The following is a 20,100-nucleotide window of genomic DNA, read 5'->3' as shown; positions in this document are numbered from 1 at the left end:
ATCTACGCCTTTTGTTCGCTCCCACTCTCGACCAAGAGTGTTCCGAAAACAGAAAACTTTTACTTTTCGCTACGTTCCATTACAAAGGTGCAATAGTTACATTCAACCTGTGGACGACTAGCGGAAATGTCGCTCTAGTTCCACTGTGGAAAAATCCAACAATTTCCTTTTCCTGCTTAGCCGCATGTGACAGTGCATTTTTTTTCTCTCACATACACATACCAGCAACAAAATCCGCGGCGGGAGAACCACCCATTGTCGTCCATGCGTCTGCCGGGAAGTGGCGAATCGGTCGGTCGTGCATAATTATGCCTTTCTGAATAAATACGAAATTGAAATTTATATGCAGATTAGTCCGTGTTTGTCTCCACCGGCTCGCAGCGATGCAGCATACCGAAACGTGCAGGAGAAAACAGGGGGTAAGTGGGTGACAGAGCCCATCCATTATTCCGTCCATTTGCTTCTCTCGGCCGCCCGGTACCCCCGGCCACGTACTCGTTCACGGGCGTTCTTACGGTATGTTCGCAACATATGGTCCGTATGTGTTGGCGTGTGACCGGCTGAATATCCTTTCTCGCTCGCGGGCACAACTGCACAAGGTATGAAGCCCGCTACAGGGACAAAGAAACGGTAGAAGCAAAGAATCCCGACAAGCGCGATGGTGTATGCAAATTGCGAAAAATTAGATTAAACCATGCTGCTTTCAGGGGCGATACTTTGAGAAAGCCGTCCCGTCGTACGGTTAAACATTGTAACGGTGTAGCCAACGGTGGTCCGAAGCATAGCAACGATAGAATTAGAAGACGCATTAAATCATTTCTTCCCTTAATGTTGCGAGCGATCATCATCTTGCCGGCGGAGCGACATATCGGTTCGTCGTGCGGTTGTGTCCATATGTGGCGTATAAGTAAACGAAAGTTCTGATTCCGGATATGGTGGCCACTGATACACCAGTGTTTTGCATGTGTGTTTTGGCATAATTTCCAACTCGGAAGGTGTTTTGGGTATAAATTCAAAAGTTTTCTGTTGTGAGTATTAAAGAAGCAGATGGAGGGAAGATGCTTTAATTGTTGTCAGAGTCGTTTAGGACAAAGCCAGTACGTCAGCTCGTTAGAAATATATTTCATGACAATAATAATATGGTATCGATATTCCATACTTCAATGATGATGATATATTGTCATGCAGATTGCATACTCGTACGGTTAATAATTTTATCAAGCTGTTTCTTTGTTGGATGCTAGCTTTGAAGTTCTTGATCTGTCATTTCTGACTCTCCTTGAAATAATTTCAATAAAATAAATAAAGTTTCAATGTCTACCTATCCGCAAAAATGCTTTCACTCGATGACGCCATACAACATCATGTTAACTGCTTATCTTTTCATTCAATATCTTCCCCAAGCCCATCGAGTGTAACAAGAAAAAGATAACAATGTTCTGTACAATGCAGATTCATTGCTTGTTAATCATTTATTCAGTAAACCTGAACAGTTTTCTCAGAACACAGAACATTTCTCATAATTTGTGTCCCGCTTCCGTTCACTGTAGTGAAACAGATAAAATGCATTTTATTTTTCATGAAAGCATACAAATCCCATTCGCTGAAAGCTCTTCTCAACCGTGTTCCGCAAGCGTCCGGCAAAACAAAGCGCAAAGTTCCATCACAGTGTTGTTTCCCCCTAGCCGTTAAACAGCCACCATTAACGTGACGCGAGTAGTTTGTCTTGCATGCGATATGGCGTCATTTCACCTTCCTAAGCACCGTATTATATCCACGAAAGGTATAGTTGCTTGATAAAAGTGGAACAAATTTCGCTCAGCGCAGAACAAAACGCAGCATTCGAAACATTGTTGAGGGTACTCCGCTTCTTGGTTACACATTCTATCCGCGCGTTCTTCTTTTTATCGTTTTTGTTCAGCTGTTTGTGATGCAAACCTCTATTTATGTCCTTTTGCCTCTCGTGCCGTTACTATCCATGACTTGCACTGCTCGATCACGGTGTGGCTTGGTTGAGCACTGACATTGTTCCTTCAGCAACGAGCATCCTCTTCTGGTTGGATAAAATATCACTCCGCATTCTCTGCTTGACCCCTTCCGAAATGGTAACGTTTGCCTTCGGTTGGGTAGTACATTGCCGGTGCAATTTGCCGTAAGAAGATCGTTCCTTCTCGCTCTTCATTTGCCCCTGCTCGCTTGTCTTTGTTCTCATGCCCTCGCAACTGGGTGGAGCTCCCGCTTGATGGACTGCCGAAGGGTGGTACGGCAGCTGCCAACAGCATCATTCTTCTTTGCCTTGGACCTTAATGCTGCCCGCAAGTTACGCGATGGGAAAGGGTTACGCTGAACCGTAGCAAAACATTGAACCGATAAGCTAAACGTCAAGGTTAGGTCGCAGTAAGTACAGCAAGACGACGAATTTCATCCAAAACGGGAAACCGAATCCCTTGAAATGCAGCATTGTGCCACCCTTCTAAGCACTTTCCAGCCGGTGGAAGGAGAACGCGTCCATGCGAAGGGTAAAGATTTACAGAAAAGTGGATTTATTTCGAGAACGCTTTTAAAATTTATTTCACTTGTGCCTTTTTCATGCCTTTTTGTGAGCTTCAAGTTGAAATTTGCTCTCTGTTTGTGAAATGTTTAGCTGTTTTTCTTGCGGGTCGCTTGGTTTATTTAAAACAAATGCCACTGGAAGGCATATTTAAGCGTGGTGAAGTTGGTATGAACTGTGTTGAAGAACAATATTTGAAGTAAAGTTGGTATTGGAATTTAAACGTTGCTTGCAGCTGACAAGCATTGTGTTGTGATTAAATTTTTCTTTGTATTCCGGTGTGTTGAAATTTGTTATTTGAATAATGAACTCATTTACTTGCTAACCACCACTAAGAAGTTTGATGTCATTCGGTTGGAGTAGCGTTTTGCTTGGTTCAACACTTTATGAGTGTTTTTCCTTCTTGTTATAATTGATTCCTTCACTCAACTAGTCTCAAAGCAATGAATTTTTCCTAAAAATGTCCAAGTTGAATAACAGATTTAAAATAATGAATCAAACTAAACACAACAAAAGTATATACCATCAGCAAATACTGCAACAAATAACTCTAACGTATAATAATCATGTGTAGAAAGACTGTGAACCTAGTCGATCTGTAGCATTCTTGATACATTTTTTTCTGTTTAGATCTCAATTCAACTTAAAAAACAATCACCAGTAAAAATTTCACTATTTTAACTGAGTGGATTAAATTAAAATACTTTAGCAAATCCGGCTTAAGGAAAATTTACGGAACCAATGCTACTGCATTCCGGGACCCTCCAAAAACTTGGCAAAGCTATGCTCAATTGTGCTCCAGCAAAACTTCAAACTCCTTTACCAAACATCCACCACCGCTCGGTGCACATAAAGCTGTTCCGTTGCGTTGAATGAAGGAAGCTGATTGCTTGGTATCATAAAACTTCCTTTGTTTTGATGCGCCTCTGCGCAAACATCATCCATCCGCCAGACTTATCGGAAAACTTTCCCCATGCTGCTATCAAAAACTGCTCGATGCTTTTTTCGGGATTTTGGTACTCCATGCTGTTTTCTCGCCGTGAAACGTGAAACAGTTGCGGATTGTTGATGGCAGAGATGGAAAGAAAATTTGTACTACTTCATGAAACATGGTGCCGCTTCTAATGTTTCTCCCACTTGCTTACCCTGCACACCAGAAAGCAGATAGCAGCTCGATGATGGTGTAGCACAGAACCGCATCGATCGATCCGGCGTTGGACGGAGGGCTTTTAGCACGGATCGGTTTAGTAGGCGTACAGTGGTTGTGTGTATGTGTGAAACAGAATTTTCATTCAAATTCAGTCAATAAAGATGTGCGCGCGGTACACAGACTGGGAAGGAAAACTATTCGATTTCCATCCCATGTATTTATTCCTCCCCCACGCCGCTATTCCTAGAGCCTCCCACTACGGAACCCCATATTCCGATTTTATCCTTCCCCGTTTTGGTAGAGAGGCGAGGAAAAGGATTGAATTCAGTTCAGTCTGTCTGGCAATTCGAAGCCTATCCGTTTCAATTCTCCCATCGGCAGAAAGCAGCCCGGGTGAAAATTCCTCTATCGGAGCGGAAAATTTATTCGCTTCGTGATAAAGGTGGAATGGTTGTGAGAGCGTATTACCAGCTGCATACGGACGGGCGAAGGCGTACACAGGCGGACGGATGCGTTCGGCGAGAAACATGCTTTTGCGACACGCAGCCCGTTCAGTCCGTCCTTTCTTACACCGCTTTCGAAATGAGATGCAAACCTTTCTCTCTTGCGGTGCGAAAACGGCACAAAAACGACCCCGAGGTTTGTAAAGTGGGACGTAAAGCAAAAGGGGACAAAGGATCGAAAGGAAGTTCTAAGAATGTTGCGATGTAAACGAGACAAACGAAGCGAACTCCATATTGGATCATTTTCCCATGCAGCAAACTACGAAGAATCATGACGAGGTGATGGTGCGGTGTAGGAGATGAGGCGTATGATTGAAAATATTCGGTTCCATTGAGTGGCTGGGACGAATGATATTTTCCCAACGCCAACATCCCAAACGGTTCATGGCAAGCAGCTTTTTTGGGTTACGCAAAAACCCCCTCTACGCATACACAGACACAAGGATATTTGTTTGACATTATTATTTCGTTACATTTCGATTGATTTGTTTGATATGGTATCGAGCAAGATAGAAAACTGTTCATTTGTAATTTTTTATTAGTGATCGTTCGTGCATGCTAAGGAGGATTCATGATATATGTGTGTTCTTGCTAGAAAGAATACCCTTTTGTGGCTGATTTATCACGACGTACAAAGTTTTAGTCGTATCAATTTTGTACCTAATTGTTACCGAGAAATATCATAACTCTGATTTGTTATGTGCAATATTTTTTCTACAATGTTTTAACAATTGTGACTTTAAAATTGGTTAAAAGGTAATTTATCATCGAGATTTATTTTGTCGAAAGAATAAACATTTCGTATGTTTGTGTTGTGGCATATGGGCGTGTGTGTACCAAATCACTTAAGCCCCAGTAACACGAACCATATGAGCATGTTCAACGGAATCTATGCAACAGAATAAATGTTAAGCCGCAAACCGGTATTTACATCCCTTCGCAAACCTGACAGTGCATTATCCTGTTCCACACGAGTGGCAAATTTTAATACATTTAGATCGCACAAAATACGAGTTCCATTAAGGGTGTGTAAGTCATGCGGGACTATTAACAGTCTTTTACGATCGCATGTTCCGCCGATTGAATTTTCCGTTATCGGAAGGGGCCCCGTACGCTACTAAAATAGACTATTTCAACCACAATGGTAGGATAAGTGAATGAAATCCCACGATTCAGCATCTGTCGATTTATGTTTGGTACCGTGCCATGTGCTGGTTTGATGCTGGATAAATCACGATTTATGTACCTTATGCTTTCTGCCTCTCTTCACTCCGTCTCTTCGCCTGTGTTTCCATTCCGTTGTGCACAACGTACGGTGGTCGATTTACGCGTCCCGTAATCTCGTCATAATTTAGAATTATCCATAAATTGGTAACCAAAATTGGCAATTGACTTCAGGCGATTTTTCTCTCTCGGTCGCAAGCTTTCTGTCAGTGCTTGGATTCAAATGAATTCAAGATTGTATTTCTAACAGCGGGTTTTGTAGAACAGCAGGAGGCAGAGTTTGGTTTTATGTTGAGAGTATGGATATGTTCTGCATTTAAGGCTCATGCATCTCGAGCCTATAATTTTATGTGAGTAGATTTTGATGATTAGAATCTGATTATTCTGTACTTATTCTGACCGTATGTGGATTTAGCATGCTACATAATGTTACGTAAAAGAAAACCAGTGCGATTTTTTCACATAATTCGGTTTGTTTTACTTGAACTTAAAATGCTTTGCAATGGTTCATGCATTCACTTTTTTGTATAAATATCTGTTATTAATTTAATATTTTTAAATAAGAAAAGGTTTTGCACATTCAGCGAACACGGTTTTGCCAACTTCACCAATGAAACCAATGGAGGCGCCTAGCCGCTCCATCACACGCCTCGTTTCGATTGCGAGAAAATGAACACGAGTTTGCTATGCTAACGAAAGCTGTTCAGAGAACCACACAAACATTGAAGCTTTTCATATTATTTTGTGAAAGTATATGAATGTTCAATGCCGTCTCAATATCCCTTTCCGCTGGGTGTGCTGTTTCATCTTTGCTTGCGTTCTTGGAAGAAAGTTACTTGCTCTGCTATTAGCCTGCAAAGGTTTCTTAAGGATTTTACCAAGTTCCATTTCTTTTGGATCAACTGTAGCCTTTCTTCATCACATGCCAACCACAGTTAGAGTTTTTTTTGTCAATAAGAGCCAGTTTTTTTGCGTTACACAGGCACGTGTCTCGCACTGTAATTGATCATCAAAAGAATATCCTCGTGTAGAATATATTAATGAGTTGTTGCATGAAATTAATGTATAAAGTTTTTTTCCATTAGTTTGAATGAGCAAGCTGTCTTGACTTGTTTTATTTAGTGAATGAATAAAAATTATATCAACTAATTCACAGTACACGAAATCAACCAAGCGTCGTTCAACGTACACAAAAATGTTACAGAAATATGTTTAGTCTTAAATAATACACTTGCGTCACACATTGCGGGTACCCTGCTACTACCTTAATTAATTGCTTTAGCTTACACATCGCAGCTGTACCTTCATGCATAGCAGAAATCAATTACAGAACACTGTTTCACGGTGGACAGAATCACACTAAGCAGGTGAAACGAACAACACTACGCTATTAAATACAACGACAATGCATGCGAAACACCAATGTGACGTTGCGTGACAAGAGAGCATATTCGGTGTCCCTCGTTTCAGTGGCGGGACAGCAAGCCACCACAGCCAGCTGGAAGGCGAAGAAAATGAAGCAGGAAAACAACAAACCTCATTTAGGTAAACCAAACTACTTCCTGCTAAAAGTGATGTTTGGCCTCGAGGACAAGACTGTCGCATTTCATTCCACGATTTTATCGCCCATAATTAGTTGGCGCTCATGTATCGTATGTTTGTGCGGCAATGCATGCGCCTATAACCGCAGGCTAAATAGGAAATAGAACCATCAAAGCTGGTGCTCTGTTAGGGAAATTAATAACGTACGATATAGGTTCTCTCTTTCTGTCTCTCGCTATCTCTCGCTTTGTTTCAACCGCTCGTTTTCCGCATTTTGCGAAGGCTTGCCACCATAAAATGGAATTCTTGTTTCGTTTTTCCAGAGTTTTCCTTGCGGCGTTGTATTCCGTTTTGTTTCCGCTTTTCTTTGGGGCAAGCTCTTTTGTACACCGAGCTATCATTGTCGGTTCTGTCATCACGAACAGAACCGAGACTGGGGCTTTAAACGCACCGTCAAACCTGCACTTATACACCATCTCCTTTCCCATCTCATTCACAGGCTCGGCAACCGCTAATAATCATCAATTATCGTCATCATCATCATCCGAGGCAGCATCCAGCACGACAGTATCAACTCCGTCGGAGGCAGCATGGGAGCATGGAAATGGTGCAGTAACGCCTCCGGCCACCGGCAGCCGGTTGCGAGCTGAAGCAGCACAATTAGTAGACAATAAAATCCACGACAAACTGCAACGGCACGATCCTGCCGACGGACGCATGAGCGCTGCTCCCGCACAGACTGGGCGCCAGAAACGAGAAGATATTTTTAGCGATAATGTTCTAACAAATAATTATCAGCTTAATGGTGACGCCGGACGATGGGAAGGGCCCGGGAACGGTGCGCTGCAGTCAAGGATAACGGAGGAGGTACTGCTCGTTAGCAATCTTACCGAGGAACGGGCGCGCGAAGAGACCGAGCTGTTGGAACATCTGAATCGGTAAGTTACTTTTCGCTTCATCTACGAAAGATGGCTAACGGTGTGGAGCGAAAGATTCCTCGAAGCGTGAAGGGAACCTTATGCAGGGCACAACAAAGTATCATTCAAGTTGCCACGTGGTAATAAAATGGGACGTTTAAAAGGTTTCAGTTTTCCGCTGGGAAATTGTCCGTACCGAGCATGAAAATAAGGCACCAGTGCATGCACCCTGAACTTTGACCGTGATCGATGGGCAGCCAATTTGAAGGAATAAGAAGCTTATAATCTTTCAGCTTCTGCACATAAAGCATCGTCACTTCCGTTTAATCTCAAAATGTTCCGAATTAGATGTATCGCTTCAAGCTTTCGAATAAAGCAAGGTTCTGGATCCGCTGAGGCATGACTTGACGTGCGGGGAATGTGTGTACATTCTGGTTTCGAGTGTTTTTCATGTTGGATTACATTAAAAGCATCCATTGCAACAGTAATGCTGATAAGCTGTCAGCTGCAGCTGAAGGTGGCTCAGCAAGTAACCCAAGGGGAGATTGTTTTCAACGCAGTGTGGATAACAATAAGCAATATTATCCTGCCAGCATTCTGAGGCACTTGCTCACGAGCAACTCGTAGAATGAATAAAAAAAATGAGAGCAATTTGCAAATGTAGAACTTATTTTGAAGTTTAATGGATTAAGAATTTCCTGTGAGTGTTTGAATAATATTCGGGATGAGTTGTAGGCTCAGAAAAAAATGTATGTTAGCGATGATAAAGTACTCTTACTTCCCATTTCCTCTCGAATAAAAAGGTACTCTTCATTGTCTATCCTTTGGAAATGTTCATTCGTTTATTAATTAAAACCCATCACTCAACAAACTTGATCAGAATTTAAATTTTATTAAGAAAGAATTGAAATTGCTTACTCTTAATAATTTTATAACAATGCTTTTAAGCGTTTTTACCAGGTGAGAAATGTAATAAATATTTACTGGAAATGAAAGTAAAAATGAAGCTCATGCAGTTTAGATCCCCGGTTAGTTCCATTAAAATCATTGGATCGATGGAATCTCCCAACGTGCCAACATTTACTTTCGACACCATGCGCCTCCACTAAACAGAAAAGTTTCCCAATAATCACGTTATATTAATAAACCGTAAAATGAGGTTCATTTTGTGCGGCAGTGCGGTGACGATTAAAACCTTGTTTAAGCCAGGGTTTATCACAACCCGCGAAGGAATTTCCAATGCGATTTGATTTGACGTGTCTTGATTTCACTTCAACCGTGTAGAATCGGCAGGCAACGCTTGGCGTGGAGGAGGGGTTGGGTTTTAATCACGTACGAAACCAATTAGAATGAATCCCTTTGATCCGTACGGTAACCCCTTAAAAAGATCCGGAAACGTGCACACACACACGCACATATCACAGGGCGAAGTTCTTTGCCCCGTATCATCCATTTTGGTGACGATGTTCATTTGGGGCAAAATGGTTGTTTGTCTGTTTGCCGAACGAGAAAAAGGGGCGGGAGGCAGCTTAAAAGGGGCAGGGGGTACAGGTGAGAAAGTTTCTTCCAAACTATTTGACGTTTCTTCATGTCGCGAGGAGCCGGGTTAAGCCCTGCAGAAACCATCTTAAGCTACGTGGGGTTTATGATCTCATTTGAAGTTTAATTTGATGCGAAATGAAATGAAATAAACTTCACATCACCGTTTGCGGTTGTCTGATTTACCGGCAATGTGGTTAGATGGGAAGCTTGCTCGAAGGATTCTGCGGGGGTTTTTTGCGTTTGTGTGGAATGTGTGTTGGAATGCTTTTCCGACTAAATTCTTACCGTCACTGTAGACAACAATTTGTGGTTAACTTTAGCACATGCGAAACGTGCTGCTAAGCGGTTGGTTTCTAGGAAAGAAGCCGCCCAAAGTGTCACACATGTTACATGTTAGATTATCCCATCGTTGATATAATTGTGCAGAACGTTTGTTGGAACGTTGAACGTTTGAACGTTTGTGGTTACAAATTCAACATGATTTTTGACGGAAAAATGTTTTAAACATCAATCCTCACTAGATTTGGATTATTATAACGCATAAAGTCACTAAATGCGTTTTATATCTAAATTCATTTAGGTTACATAATTTTGATGTAGAATATTGTACATTTTACTCTTCTTTTCTAAAACAGCTCAAAATATTTATACGTTTTAACTTGTTAATAACAAAGTTAATTTACCTTTTAAATAAAGGTAGTTCAGCTTTCATCTTAAGCCGGTTAACCTTACTCTCGTTGAAGAACTGTTGCAATAATCTTATCCTACGCCGAAACATGCATTTATTTGTTTTGCGATTCGGACTTTCTTCTGACAGTGAATAAACGTACATTCGACACCTCGTCCAGCCACCCACCTGTATACTGCTCGTTTGCAATAGAAAATCCATGTAAAACCTTTAAAACGCCGTCGAGCCTAGGCAAATGAAAGGTTTCTTTGGTTGCAAGCACCTTCCGCCGGATGAAACCGACATGGAAATTGTTTGAATAGGATCAAATGGCCTTTGTTTCGAATTCTATTATGCACCTTTTTCCGGCAGTTTTTGTTTGCGAGCCCGTGTGTATGATTCTATTTTCTCGCATCGCTGCTTCGGAACTTAAATTCGCATTCGGATTTTAACCAACGAACGACTCTGCCATTTTTTCTACAAAGAATTAAATTTTACCATCTTCTACCTCCTTTCCTTGCCAGCGACCGTTTCCATGGCAGTCCAATCAAGCTCGATAATAGCGACGACAGATCGGAAGCGAGAAGTGGCCCTCAGCGCAGCCGTAAAAAGAACCGCCGACGAATAGGACACAAGAAGCACAAGCACAAGAAGATCAAGCTGCTTCCGGTGACGCTCGTCGGTGTGCCGGTGGACGAGGACGGTCAACCGGATACCGCCATCTTCGATGGGCTGACGAACGGTGCGGACGGTGCGTGGTCTTTGAAGCTTTCCTCCAGCACCAAAGCGCTCGATGGTTTCGACGGCTCAACCGGTGGCGACGCTAAACTGACAAAGCAAATTCACCCACCGTTGGGCGAAGGTATTGCCACCGTTGATGGCAGCATGGTGGAGATGGTAGACGTTTGGAAGGAAACGACAATGCCTCCGTCGACCAGCTTCGGGTCCCCGCAGTCGCCGTCCACACAGGATATCGCCGACGACCGGCAACCGGCAATGGTTTCCGGTTTTCCACCGCCTCCGGTTCTGGTGGGCGATGGACACCTGGTGTTCGGTAGTGTGGGTGACATGCAAATTCCCCGATTGCCGCCCGATCAACCGGACGCACAGCGAACGAAGTGGACCCGCGAGCAGAGGAAGCGCGAAAAACAGCAACGGAAACAATTACGGAAAGGTGAGTGTAAAACGGGCCCTTTTTATGCCTTTGGCGGTGGTTGCGTGTATGAATTTTTCTGTTTGTCGCACTCCATTGCTCGATGAGCCTTTTAAAGGGTGTTATGAAGCGATACAATTTGGGTACAAATTAGATAATGCTCCATTCAGGCAGTATCCAGCAATAGGTTGGATGTTTTTATTTTGAGTTTAACTAAAATTCGGACTGGGTTCATTGTAGCCTTTTCCGATTATTTGAAGATTAAAAGGTCGAATTCTCGAATTCTTCTTTTTGCAGTGAAAAAAACAAACTTCCGAACAACAACCATCAACCAAATCAGCAAAAACACATGAAACCCTTTTGACATACGTAATATCCTTCAACGAAAGTCAAGAATTATTTCGGTCTATGATGAAAGAATATGGTAGAAAGAATAGAAAATTTTAAATGTATGAATATCTCATTTTTCTTGGAGGAAAGCCATTCATTTCTCGGAAAACTTGATACTGTTTCAATTTTTAGAAAATGCTTTATTTCCAACAGAAGATCAGAAGCGAAGCAAAGGTCAGTTTAGATTGAGCACTCATGAAAGTTCTTCTTCAATCAATGTTGTTGTACTTATTCGGGCTTTACACAGTTTCTTCAAAAGTACTTACATACTCTCTGTTGTTGATCAATCAAGATGGTTGATGGTCTAGGGATTCTTTATTCATTCATCGAGTGACCAGTCAGACAGTCAAAGAGCAAACAGTCATACATCTTCCTGCGTCACAGTCATAAATTATGCATCTCAATTTATAGCTAACAAAGAGGGGATAGTATTCACTTATTTCACGTGATACCTTAGAAGCAAGTTGTCCTGTACGAAAATCTATTGTTATTCGTTCGATCTAACATATTCGGTTACATAACCCAATTGTTATTCAGTCGTATGGTGAAATCAAATCATATATTTCAAAGAGAACATTTTCAATAATGATGCATTCTTCTGGTGATAATCAACGAGATGTAGGATTACGTATATCCAGCTGCTAATGAATGATTACGCAACTAAACCTCAAAATAGAACCATTAAGCTGGCATGTTTTTGTCACACAAAACGCACACATCTGATGAGCACGGGAGCTTTAAGCCCAACATAACACTAATCTCTATTCATCTCTCGTTCTTACTCCCTCCGTCTATTCATTTTATGCACCGCAAACCTCAACGTCCATTTGATGGTAACGCTTATCCGGCTTTTCTGCTGCCCACAGTGGGTGAGGAGAGAAAAATCGTCAATCCACCGCTGCCACCATTGCCGTCCGGTGTCACGGTGTCCAGCGCCAGCACGGTCACCTTTCCCGCGGACGATCACAAGGGCACGGAGACGGTATCGGTGGCTCGCATCATCATTTCAGGTGATTTATCCTGCATGAAAGACGACTTCATCCCAGCGCCGGCGATCGCTAACGGTGACATCAAATATTTGCGGTAGGTATAGTTCTCGGAAGGAAGAAAAATGGCAGCTTCTTGCTATACCTTTTTTTTTTTGTTTGCGCTGCTTCCCAGCCAGCAAAATAGTTTGATTTCCACGCAGATTTCGTTAAGCTGTGTGCCGTTTCATGTTTCATTCTTACACTCCATTCTCTATCCGTGCAGTAACGATTTGTACGGGTTGGAAAACTCGTTCCTCGAGGCGGAGTACCACTGCCGGATGGGATACCGGTTGCGAACGAAGGACGGACAAAGCCGACCGGTTGTTACCTCGACCGGTGCCATCGCCAACGCCAATCTGGTTTGCCGTAAGTCGCGCTGGATCGGTAAAAGGCCGGCTTGTGTGCGGATTAAGCCTTCCCAGCGTCAGCTCCAACCATTCTCCACTGTCTGGCCACCGAACGCCACGGCTAATGGTACGCATTCCACGAACGTGAACGCCTGCGGCAAAGAACATCGTTGTCCACAGGCTTGCCACCGTGTGGCGACGGGTAAGGGCAGCTTAAATCGCACCACAGTCTGCTCCTGCTACAAAGGATTTAAAATGGTCAACCATCGATGTGTAGGTGAGTGTTCGAAGTCGCTAACGCAGACACACCATTGACTTTTGTGACTTCCTTGCTTGATTGTGCATTTAGGGACATTTTCTTAGCTACGAAAGCGAACAAAGTAAAAGGTTAAAAAACACGCCACAAAAAAGGTTACTTCACTGTTGTCCGTCCTTTGAACCGAAAAGAACGCAAGCTTTAATTTATGGTTCGTTTTGCTACAGCCAAGCTTGTAATTAATCAGCTCTCCCAACCATTACCGCTCAAAACATGAAACCTCTTGCAATGCTCATGAATGTCAACCCTCTCGGCAGGGTTGCAACAGTCCCGGGACCTCCCTTATGTCCTTTAAGACAGGGATGGCGATTTCGGCATTCGGATGCATGAAAGGGTCCACAAAAAATAGGGATACCACACAGGGTGAACTCCCTTGTGTTTGTGAGATTGTTCCGCCTTTCGTGCACTTACTGCGACCTTTTCTACTTGTGGCCTTCATCCCCACTGCTGGTAAAAGCTATCCAAAAACACAAAGAAAAGGCTAGGATACGTGGTATTTTTTCCATTTTGATGACGTTCTCCCATCTCCACGAAACGGTTTCCTTTTTCCGAACGTTATTTATTGGCACACACACACACACATACACACCCCAAAACTCAGAGGAAATTTTTAATTGATCATACTTTATCGTTCGTAATCGATCGTGCGGAACAATGGGCGAGTGCTTTCTTTTCCGCACGTTTTTCGTCAACCCCTTCACCGTATGGCCACTTATCATTCCGCGTTTGACGCGTTGGAAAATTAAAATGTTCAGCCCGGGCAACGAACTGTTGTAGTCCGGGTTTGCACCCACGAGAAAAATTCAATTATAGTAATGCATCGTATAGATTGTTCCCGTGGGATGACCAATTGCCGTGCGAAATGCAACGAAAGAGAGAGAGAGAGAGAAAAAAAAAACCAGCGGAAAGGTAAAATAACAGCAGCTGCAAGCAAGCAAGGTGGTCCCCAATGTGCACCTCCTTTGTATTTATCGAGCGGAATGATTTATTTGCCATCTGTGGCTTCCGGGTGGCTTTTGTGGTAATTAAAATTTCAACTCCAGCTAGTGTCAAGTGGAAAAAAGAGCCACAGCAGCTTGCATTGTGTGCTGTACTTTTTCCCTCAACCAATCGAAAATGTGTTTGATCAACATTGTGAACCTTATCGCAATCTTAATCGGGCATGTTTTCTGCTACCATTTCCGACCAAACTGCTTTGTTTTCTCAGTCCGTGTAATGGAACCCTCGGAAGCAAACAAAAGTGATAGTGGTTTTTTCATTTTTCGCTACCGAATCGTACCCGTGTCTCAAACCGGTTAAACAACATTTGAAGCAGAAGAACATTACTAACCGGTTAGGTTTTCGGGTCGTTTGATTCCAGGGTCTGACTGCTGTATGTGCGCTAACGCGAAGATTAGGGATCAAATTCTTCTCCACGCCCTTTGCTACGCTACATTTCGCATGGGAACGATGCGGAACAAGATGATGGTGTACTGTAAAAGATTTGACCCATGTCTCGGATTTACTGTGCTCTAGTTTAATTTGTGTAAAATGTAGTTTATTTACTTTTATGTTCAGTTTAGGCATAAAACGGAAAACTGTTTTTGTGTTTTAAAAAATGAGTTTCTACAGCTCTGAAAGCATTGAATTTGTATTTACTTTTTCATTGCTAGTGTAAATGAAAGCCTTTCCATTGGAGATGTACCGATTGAAGCATTTAAATTCTAATGTAATATTGCTATTACCTGTCTCATGATTTTTAAACACAATAAATCAAGCCGCTTAACTTTGGAGACAGTGTGAAACACGATTCGGTAATATCGGATTATGATTGCTCCGCCAAGGGCATACCCAATCATGCTCTTGCACGATTTAAAGCTTTGCACCGTCCGAGAGCATACTCTGGAAGACACCTGCTTATAAACGGTCGTTGATTTCATCAACCCCCAAAAAGCTCCCCGACGGTAGTAAAGCGCCACTCCATCGTCAACTATGGAACATCATTGCAGTGAAAAGTGAAGTTGGTTTGAACGGTCCGGACGGGGACCGGGAAACAAAAATTGTTTCTCCCCTCAAAAAGCTTTTTATTGAATACGTCAACTTCACTCGCCGTCACTGGTGTGATGTTTGACCTGCTCTGCCGTTGCCCGAGGTTCCGGCCCGTGCAGTCGTCCAAGAGCTTAAAATACAATATGGTTCTATTGGGAAGGTGAAATGGTATTGCGCTTCGGGTTTTGCCCGTAGAATGTTGCGAGAAACACAGAAAAGCAGTAAAGGGAAAAATGGAAAGGAGATTTTCCCAAGCACGGCGTATAAATAATGCAACTGTTGGAGAAATGACTCACTTACCATTTTGCGATGTCGTCTAGCATCAGCATCAACAGCATATTTTTTACACATTTCTAGCAGAAATGATGGTACGCCTGTGGTGATACTTGCTAAACCACCTACGGGCCAGAGTGTCGTTTTTCATGATTTTTTTTTCTTTGGTTTCTGGTCACATTTGCTCGTTTGCTGTGTATCTTTCTAAATGATCACATGACACAAACGTAACTACGAACGGTAGAACTGTTGCCGTCATTTTTATATGAATAAACATTTGCTACGTGTTTGTAATACGAAGCAGAGTACAGAGAAGGTGTCGCTGCAACATGTAATTCGTTTTAAAAAGCATAATAGGCAAATATGGCAAAGTGCTTGGAGATGTGAAACTACAATTATAGGTGTACAGGGAGGATGTGTCGTCATATTGTGGAGCTATTCTGATTGTAATGATTAACGTTATTCTTTTCACATAGAAACATAATTTGTGAAAAAGTAAACGTAATGTATCTTCTCTCCATCACGCTCTACCACACTCGATGTAATATTTAATCAATCAGATTGTGCACGCTGTGTGGACAGAAGCTGTCCACTAACTTCAAGTTATTAGCAACACATGTGACTAAAATTAATGTTTCACTAGCCCGGTGACCTTTCAGGAAGCAGCAGAAGAAAGCCGCTTTTCCAACACCCCGAAGGTGACAAGTTGATGATTCGCCGTCCTCGGTACGGTTGCACTTGCTCCTGCAGCGCGCTGCAGACACTAACGCTGGTGACGACTTGATGAATGATAGTTTGTGTCAGTATGGGGTGGCAAAAAAGAGATCCCATCTAGGGGCCCGCCAGTACAACAACATGAGCATAATGGCAGCCACAAACGAGTGTGGCTAATCGTAAATCTCGGCATCCCACACACTCCAGCTCCACAGCGAACTTCTCTCGGGAGTGCCAGATCCAGGGGTACTGCAGCCCTAAACCGTACCTGTCAACCTGGGGTAGCCGGGTGATAAATTGCCCTTCGACAGACTTACTGACAATCGACCGTAGCACTAAATCTCCTGATTGGTCGCTCTCATGCTTAACCAATCCGTCGCCGGATGCACCGTATCTTGAGTAATGAATTTTGAATATGGCGCTCGGGTTTTGGAATTGAATATTCATAAATAACACTAAGCTGTCGATAGCGGTGTGCCGGTGCGGTGCAGCTTTGCCGAGGGTTAAAATTTGCACATTAGTACGTGCATGACTATTATTTAGACAGGGTATTCTTCGTTGTCAAGTTAGCCATTTCTGGCAGTTAGTTGTCGGGCTGCCCTTTGTTTCGGGCACCATGTCTTGGTAACGATCCATTCGATATTTTCCCATTCTGTATCACAAACAATCCACAAATACCGGTAAAGTGCATCCTATGCTAACGAATATTTTTCCTCTATCGACTGTTTATCGACAGACATCAACGAGTGCATCGAGTACGGTGAGGATGTGTGCGAGTACGGCTGCTCCAACACGATCGGGTCGTTTACATGCAAATGCCCGAGAGGATTGCGAGTTACGGACAATAATAAATGCATGGGTAAGTTTACCTCGGTGGCACACAATTTCCCACAGCTTCCTTCCTGTTCCGGAACCTGTACACACGTCGCTCGTGCACGCTGCCTGAGTGTATGTCCCCCCTCCGGTATGGTTCCTGTTCTTCGGAAAGATGGTCAGACATTGGTGGATCTTGCCCAGTTTCGCATGCTTCGCCTTGTTTGCCCGGGTCCGAAGGGCTAAGCATGTTTACGGAATGAAGGAAGACTCCGTTCCCTTTCTTCGTGCAGTTTTCGATTCGAGATGAGTGAAATCCCTCGTTGAGCAGAACCGGAAGCGCATCTTCATTTGCATCATCTTTTTCCTTGGAAGCTGCAGGTCTCTGGTTTCGCACCGGCGAGAGGGGACGATAGCCATCCAGAGCTGTGGGGCTGCAGTTGTTATGTGCTTAAGACAATAAGAGCCCGGGGCAGTTCTTGTTGGAAACTTGCGGTACGGTGTACGGAAAACCATGCAATGGTGCATTCGGGAATGATTATAAATGTTTATGGAATTTAGATTGTTTTGAAATGTGATCTACATAATCAAATTTTCCATCCCTTCACTACTGGAATTTGGAGCTGCGAAAAGTATCGCACTCGGATGGGAGAACGATACATTTGCTTCGGGAAATGTTTGAGCTCTAAATGGCAGATGTGTCGGGAAAAGGCTCCGGTAAGAACGCTTTTGTAAACACAGTGCCGAAGGGTTGTCTTTTCTTTACCTTTACCATCACACAGAGATCGATTCGATGGTATTTGTACACACATTATCTACACAAATACATGACTCTCTCGTCACTCTTCGTAATGCACTAGTACCAATGATTGAAAATAGATGGCGAATGTTGTGCCATTGCACACATACAGTACAGTTGGCATGTACATGAATAATTAAGGTTACGTTTACATTCCATCAAAATGGTATCCTTTCATTACGACTGACGTGCATCCCAGTTTAGCTTAAAAAGAAAAAGTCCCAATTTTGCAGCATGCTACAGGAACGTTCGTTGAATTAATTTGATTCATATTACACTGTTCACTGCTGCTTTTACCGTCGCTAGGTGCGGCGAGTGAAACGACAAGCGTCGGCGCTGTAAAATGTAAGAATTTAATCGAAAAAGGATTCATTAAAGTGTCGCCACTGATGGGCACGGGAAATACAAATTTTAGCCTACGCCACTCTGGAATTTGATGGAAAATGGTTCAATTTTCATCCCCCCTCCGGTCCGATAACCTTTAAAAGCACTTCAAATGGATGACTATCAGCGTCCTCGACACCAACACCGGTCTCGCTGCCTTTATTTTAGCGTACCACTTTTCACGATGACTATTTTCTATTTTTAAATGGTCGATTATGCGCATGAATTACGGACAATTTTAATTGGAAACCGAGTGCGGAGAAGCTTTAATCCAATTTGCTATTCTAGAAAAACGTGCACATGCCTGCACGAGAAAGTTTTAATCCAGCTGTGTGACACTTGCCGATAATCCTTTCAATTCCGAATTTCAATGATGGGTGACAGGGTGATAGCAAAGGGTTAGCATTTGGCAAATGAGTTTGGTTTGTTGTTTTTGAAACAAAAATGCGTATTGGATGACAGTAACATGGAATGAAAGAAGGGGAGAGAGGATGTTAATTTTTCGAAAACACATAAAGTTATTGTGTTTACGCTTTTTTCATCAATTTATCCTATTTAATACACCCACAAAAATGATTTTAACATAGCTATACGTATATAATGTAAGTAAACCAGATTATTAAATAAAATTTTCCAAAATTCACAACTTCGAATCAATTGTCACGTTGCTTCGTTCCATTGTTCATATTCATTCACAAAAGAAAAATTTCCCCACGAGGTTCCATTGTTTTGTCAGTCAACAAACAAAACAATTTTGTGCATGTCCAATCGACACAATGTTAAAACGATACAATGATTTGCATTGCCCCAAACCAAACCACAAACGGTGCGGAAGCGTGTACCAGCTCGGTTTCGAAATTTTCCAGAACAACGCTACTATTTTCCGTGGTACCAAACCATTGGGCACGATGAGCACGGTGGCTAGCTCGTGGTGGAAAATTTTTACGAAGCAAAACTATTGTACCGTTTGGGTAAAGTTGCAATACTGCTTTGTTAGCAGATACCGATGCGCTCAATCCTGTCGGTGGTTTATGCGGATATGAACTGTTGTATATGTATTTGTATGTGTGTGTGTGTGGAGCTAAAACTCACCATTCTGAAAACCACGGCCCACGAACAGATTTTGAACGAGTCCGACACTGACCGAGGTCCAATCTGTGTGCGACTCGATGCGTACAATAATGCTAAGCTTTATTCCATGCGCAACTATCTATGTTCGTAGATGTTTGTACAAGTGCCCGAGCGTGTGTGTGTGAAAATGCCCGCTTGAAGTTGGAAAAGTTCTCAAACCATAAAACTGTGGCATTTTGTTCAAGGGTGCAAAGATAAAACTCGTTTCCAGGAAATGAAACCTCCACCATCGGACGCTCATTTCTCTATTTTCCAACCCTCATTGCAGTTGTTGGTGGAAAATTTGCCCTGTCTAATTGTTTGCACAATTTGTTTCGTCTCTCGATTGCACACCATTGTGATCGATTATGTAGGGTTGGTTAGAATTTTGTACCAAAAGCACCGCACAGTTGAATGTTGTTATATTAAATCCTTGCAGCACTCTCCGTCCGAGACTGCACAAACTCTTACCTTTTCTGTCAAAACGATGGCCAAATCGGTGTCAACCGTGTCGCCTTGGTGTTAGGTAGGTGTAAGTCAACTGTTGTTTTCCGACCCAAAACTCATCCTTCCAGTCAATTAGCAAACGACGAGCAATACCGGCGTCATGGTCGGCAGTGCACTCCATGCATGCATATTCCATTGCACT

General features: G+C 42.8%; 1 protein-coding gene across 1 annotated transcript in view; it reads left to right on the top strand.

Moving 5' to 3' along the window:
• The window catches only part of LOC128713221 (uncharacterized), a 74,331-nt gene that overhangs the window by 43,538 nt on the left and 10,693 nt on the right, over window positions 1–20,100 (top strand). The window contains exons 2-6 of the mRNA XM_053808082.1: window positions 7,470–7,908; window positions 10,621–11,270; window positions 12,506–12,722; window positions 12,891–13,291; window positions 17,082–17,204. Of these exons, the coding sequence (XP_053664057.1) occupies window positions 7,470–7,908; window positions 10,621–11,270; window positions 12,506–12,722; window positions 12,891–13,291; window positions 17,082–17,204 (1,830 nt within the window). The remainder of the gene's footprint in view (window positions 1–7,469; window positions 7,909–10,620; window positions 11,271–12,505; window positions 12,723–12,890; window positions 13,292–17,081; window positions 17,205–20,100) is intronic.

The sequence above is a fragment of the Anopheles marshallii genome, chromosome 3, assembly GCF_943734725.1.
Source record: "Anopheles marshallii chromosome 3, idAnoMarsDA_429_01, whole genome shotgun sequence".
NCBI classification, from domain to species: domain Eukaryota; kingdom Metazoa; phylum Arthropoda; class Insecta; order Diptera; family Culicidae; genus Anopheles; species Anopheles marshallii.
This window is presented reverse-complemented; position numbering and strand designations above follow the sequence as displayed.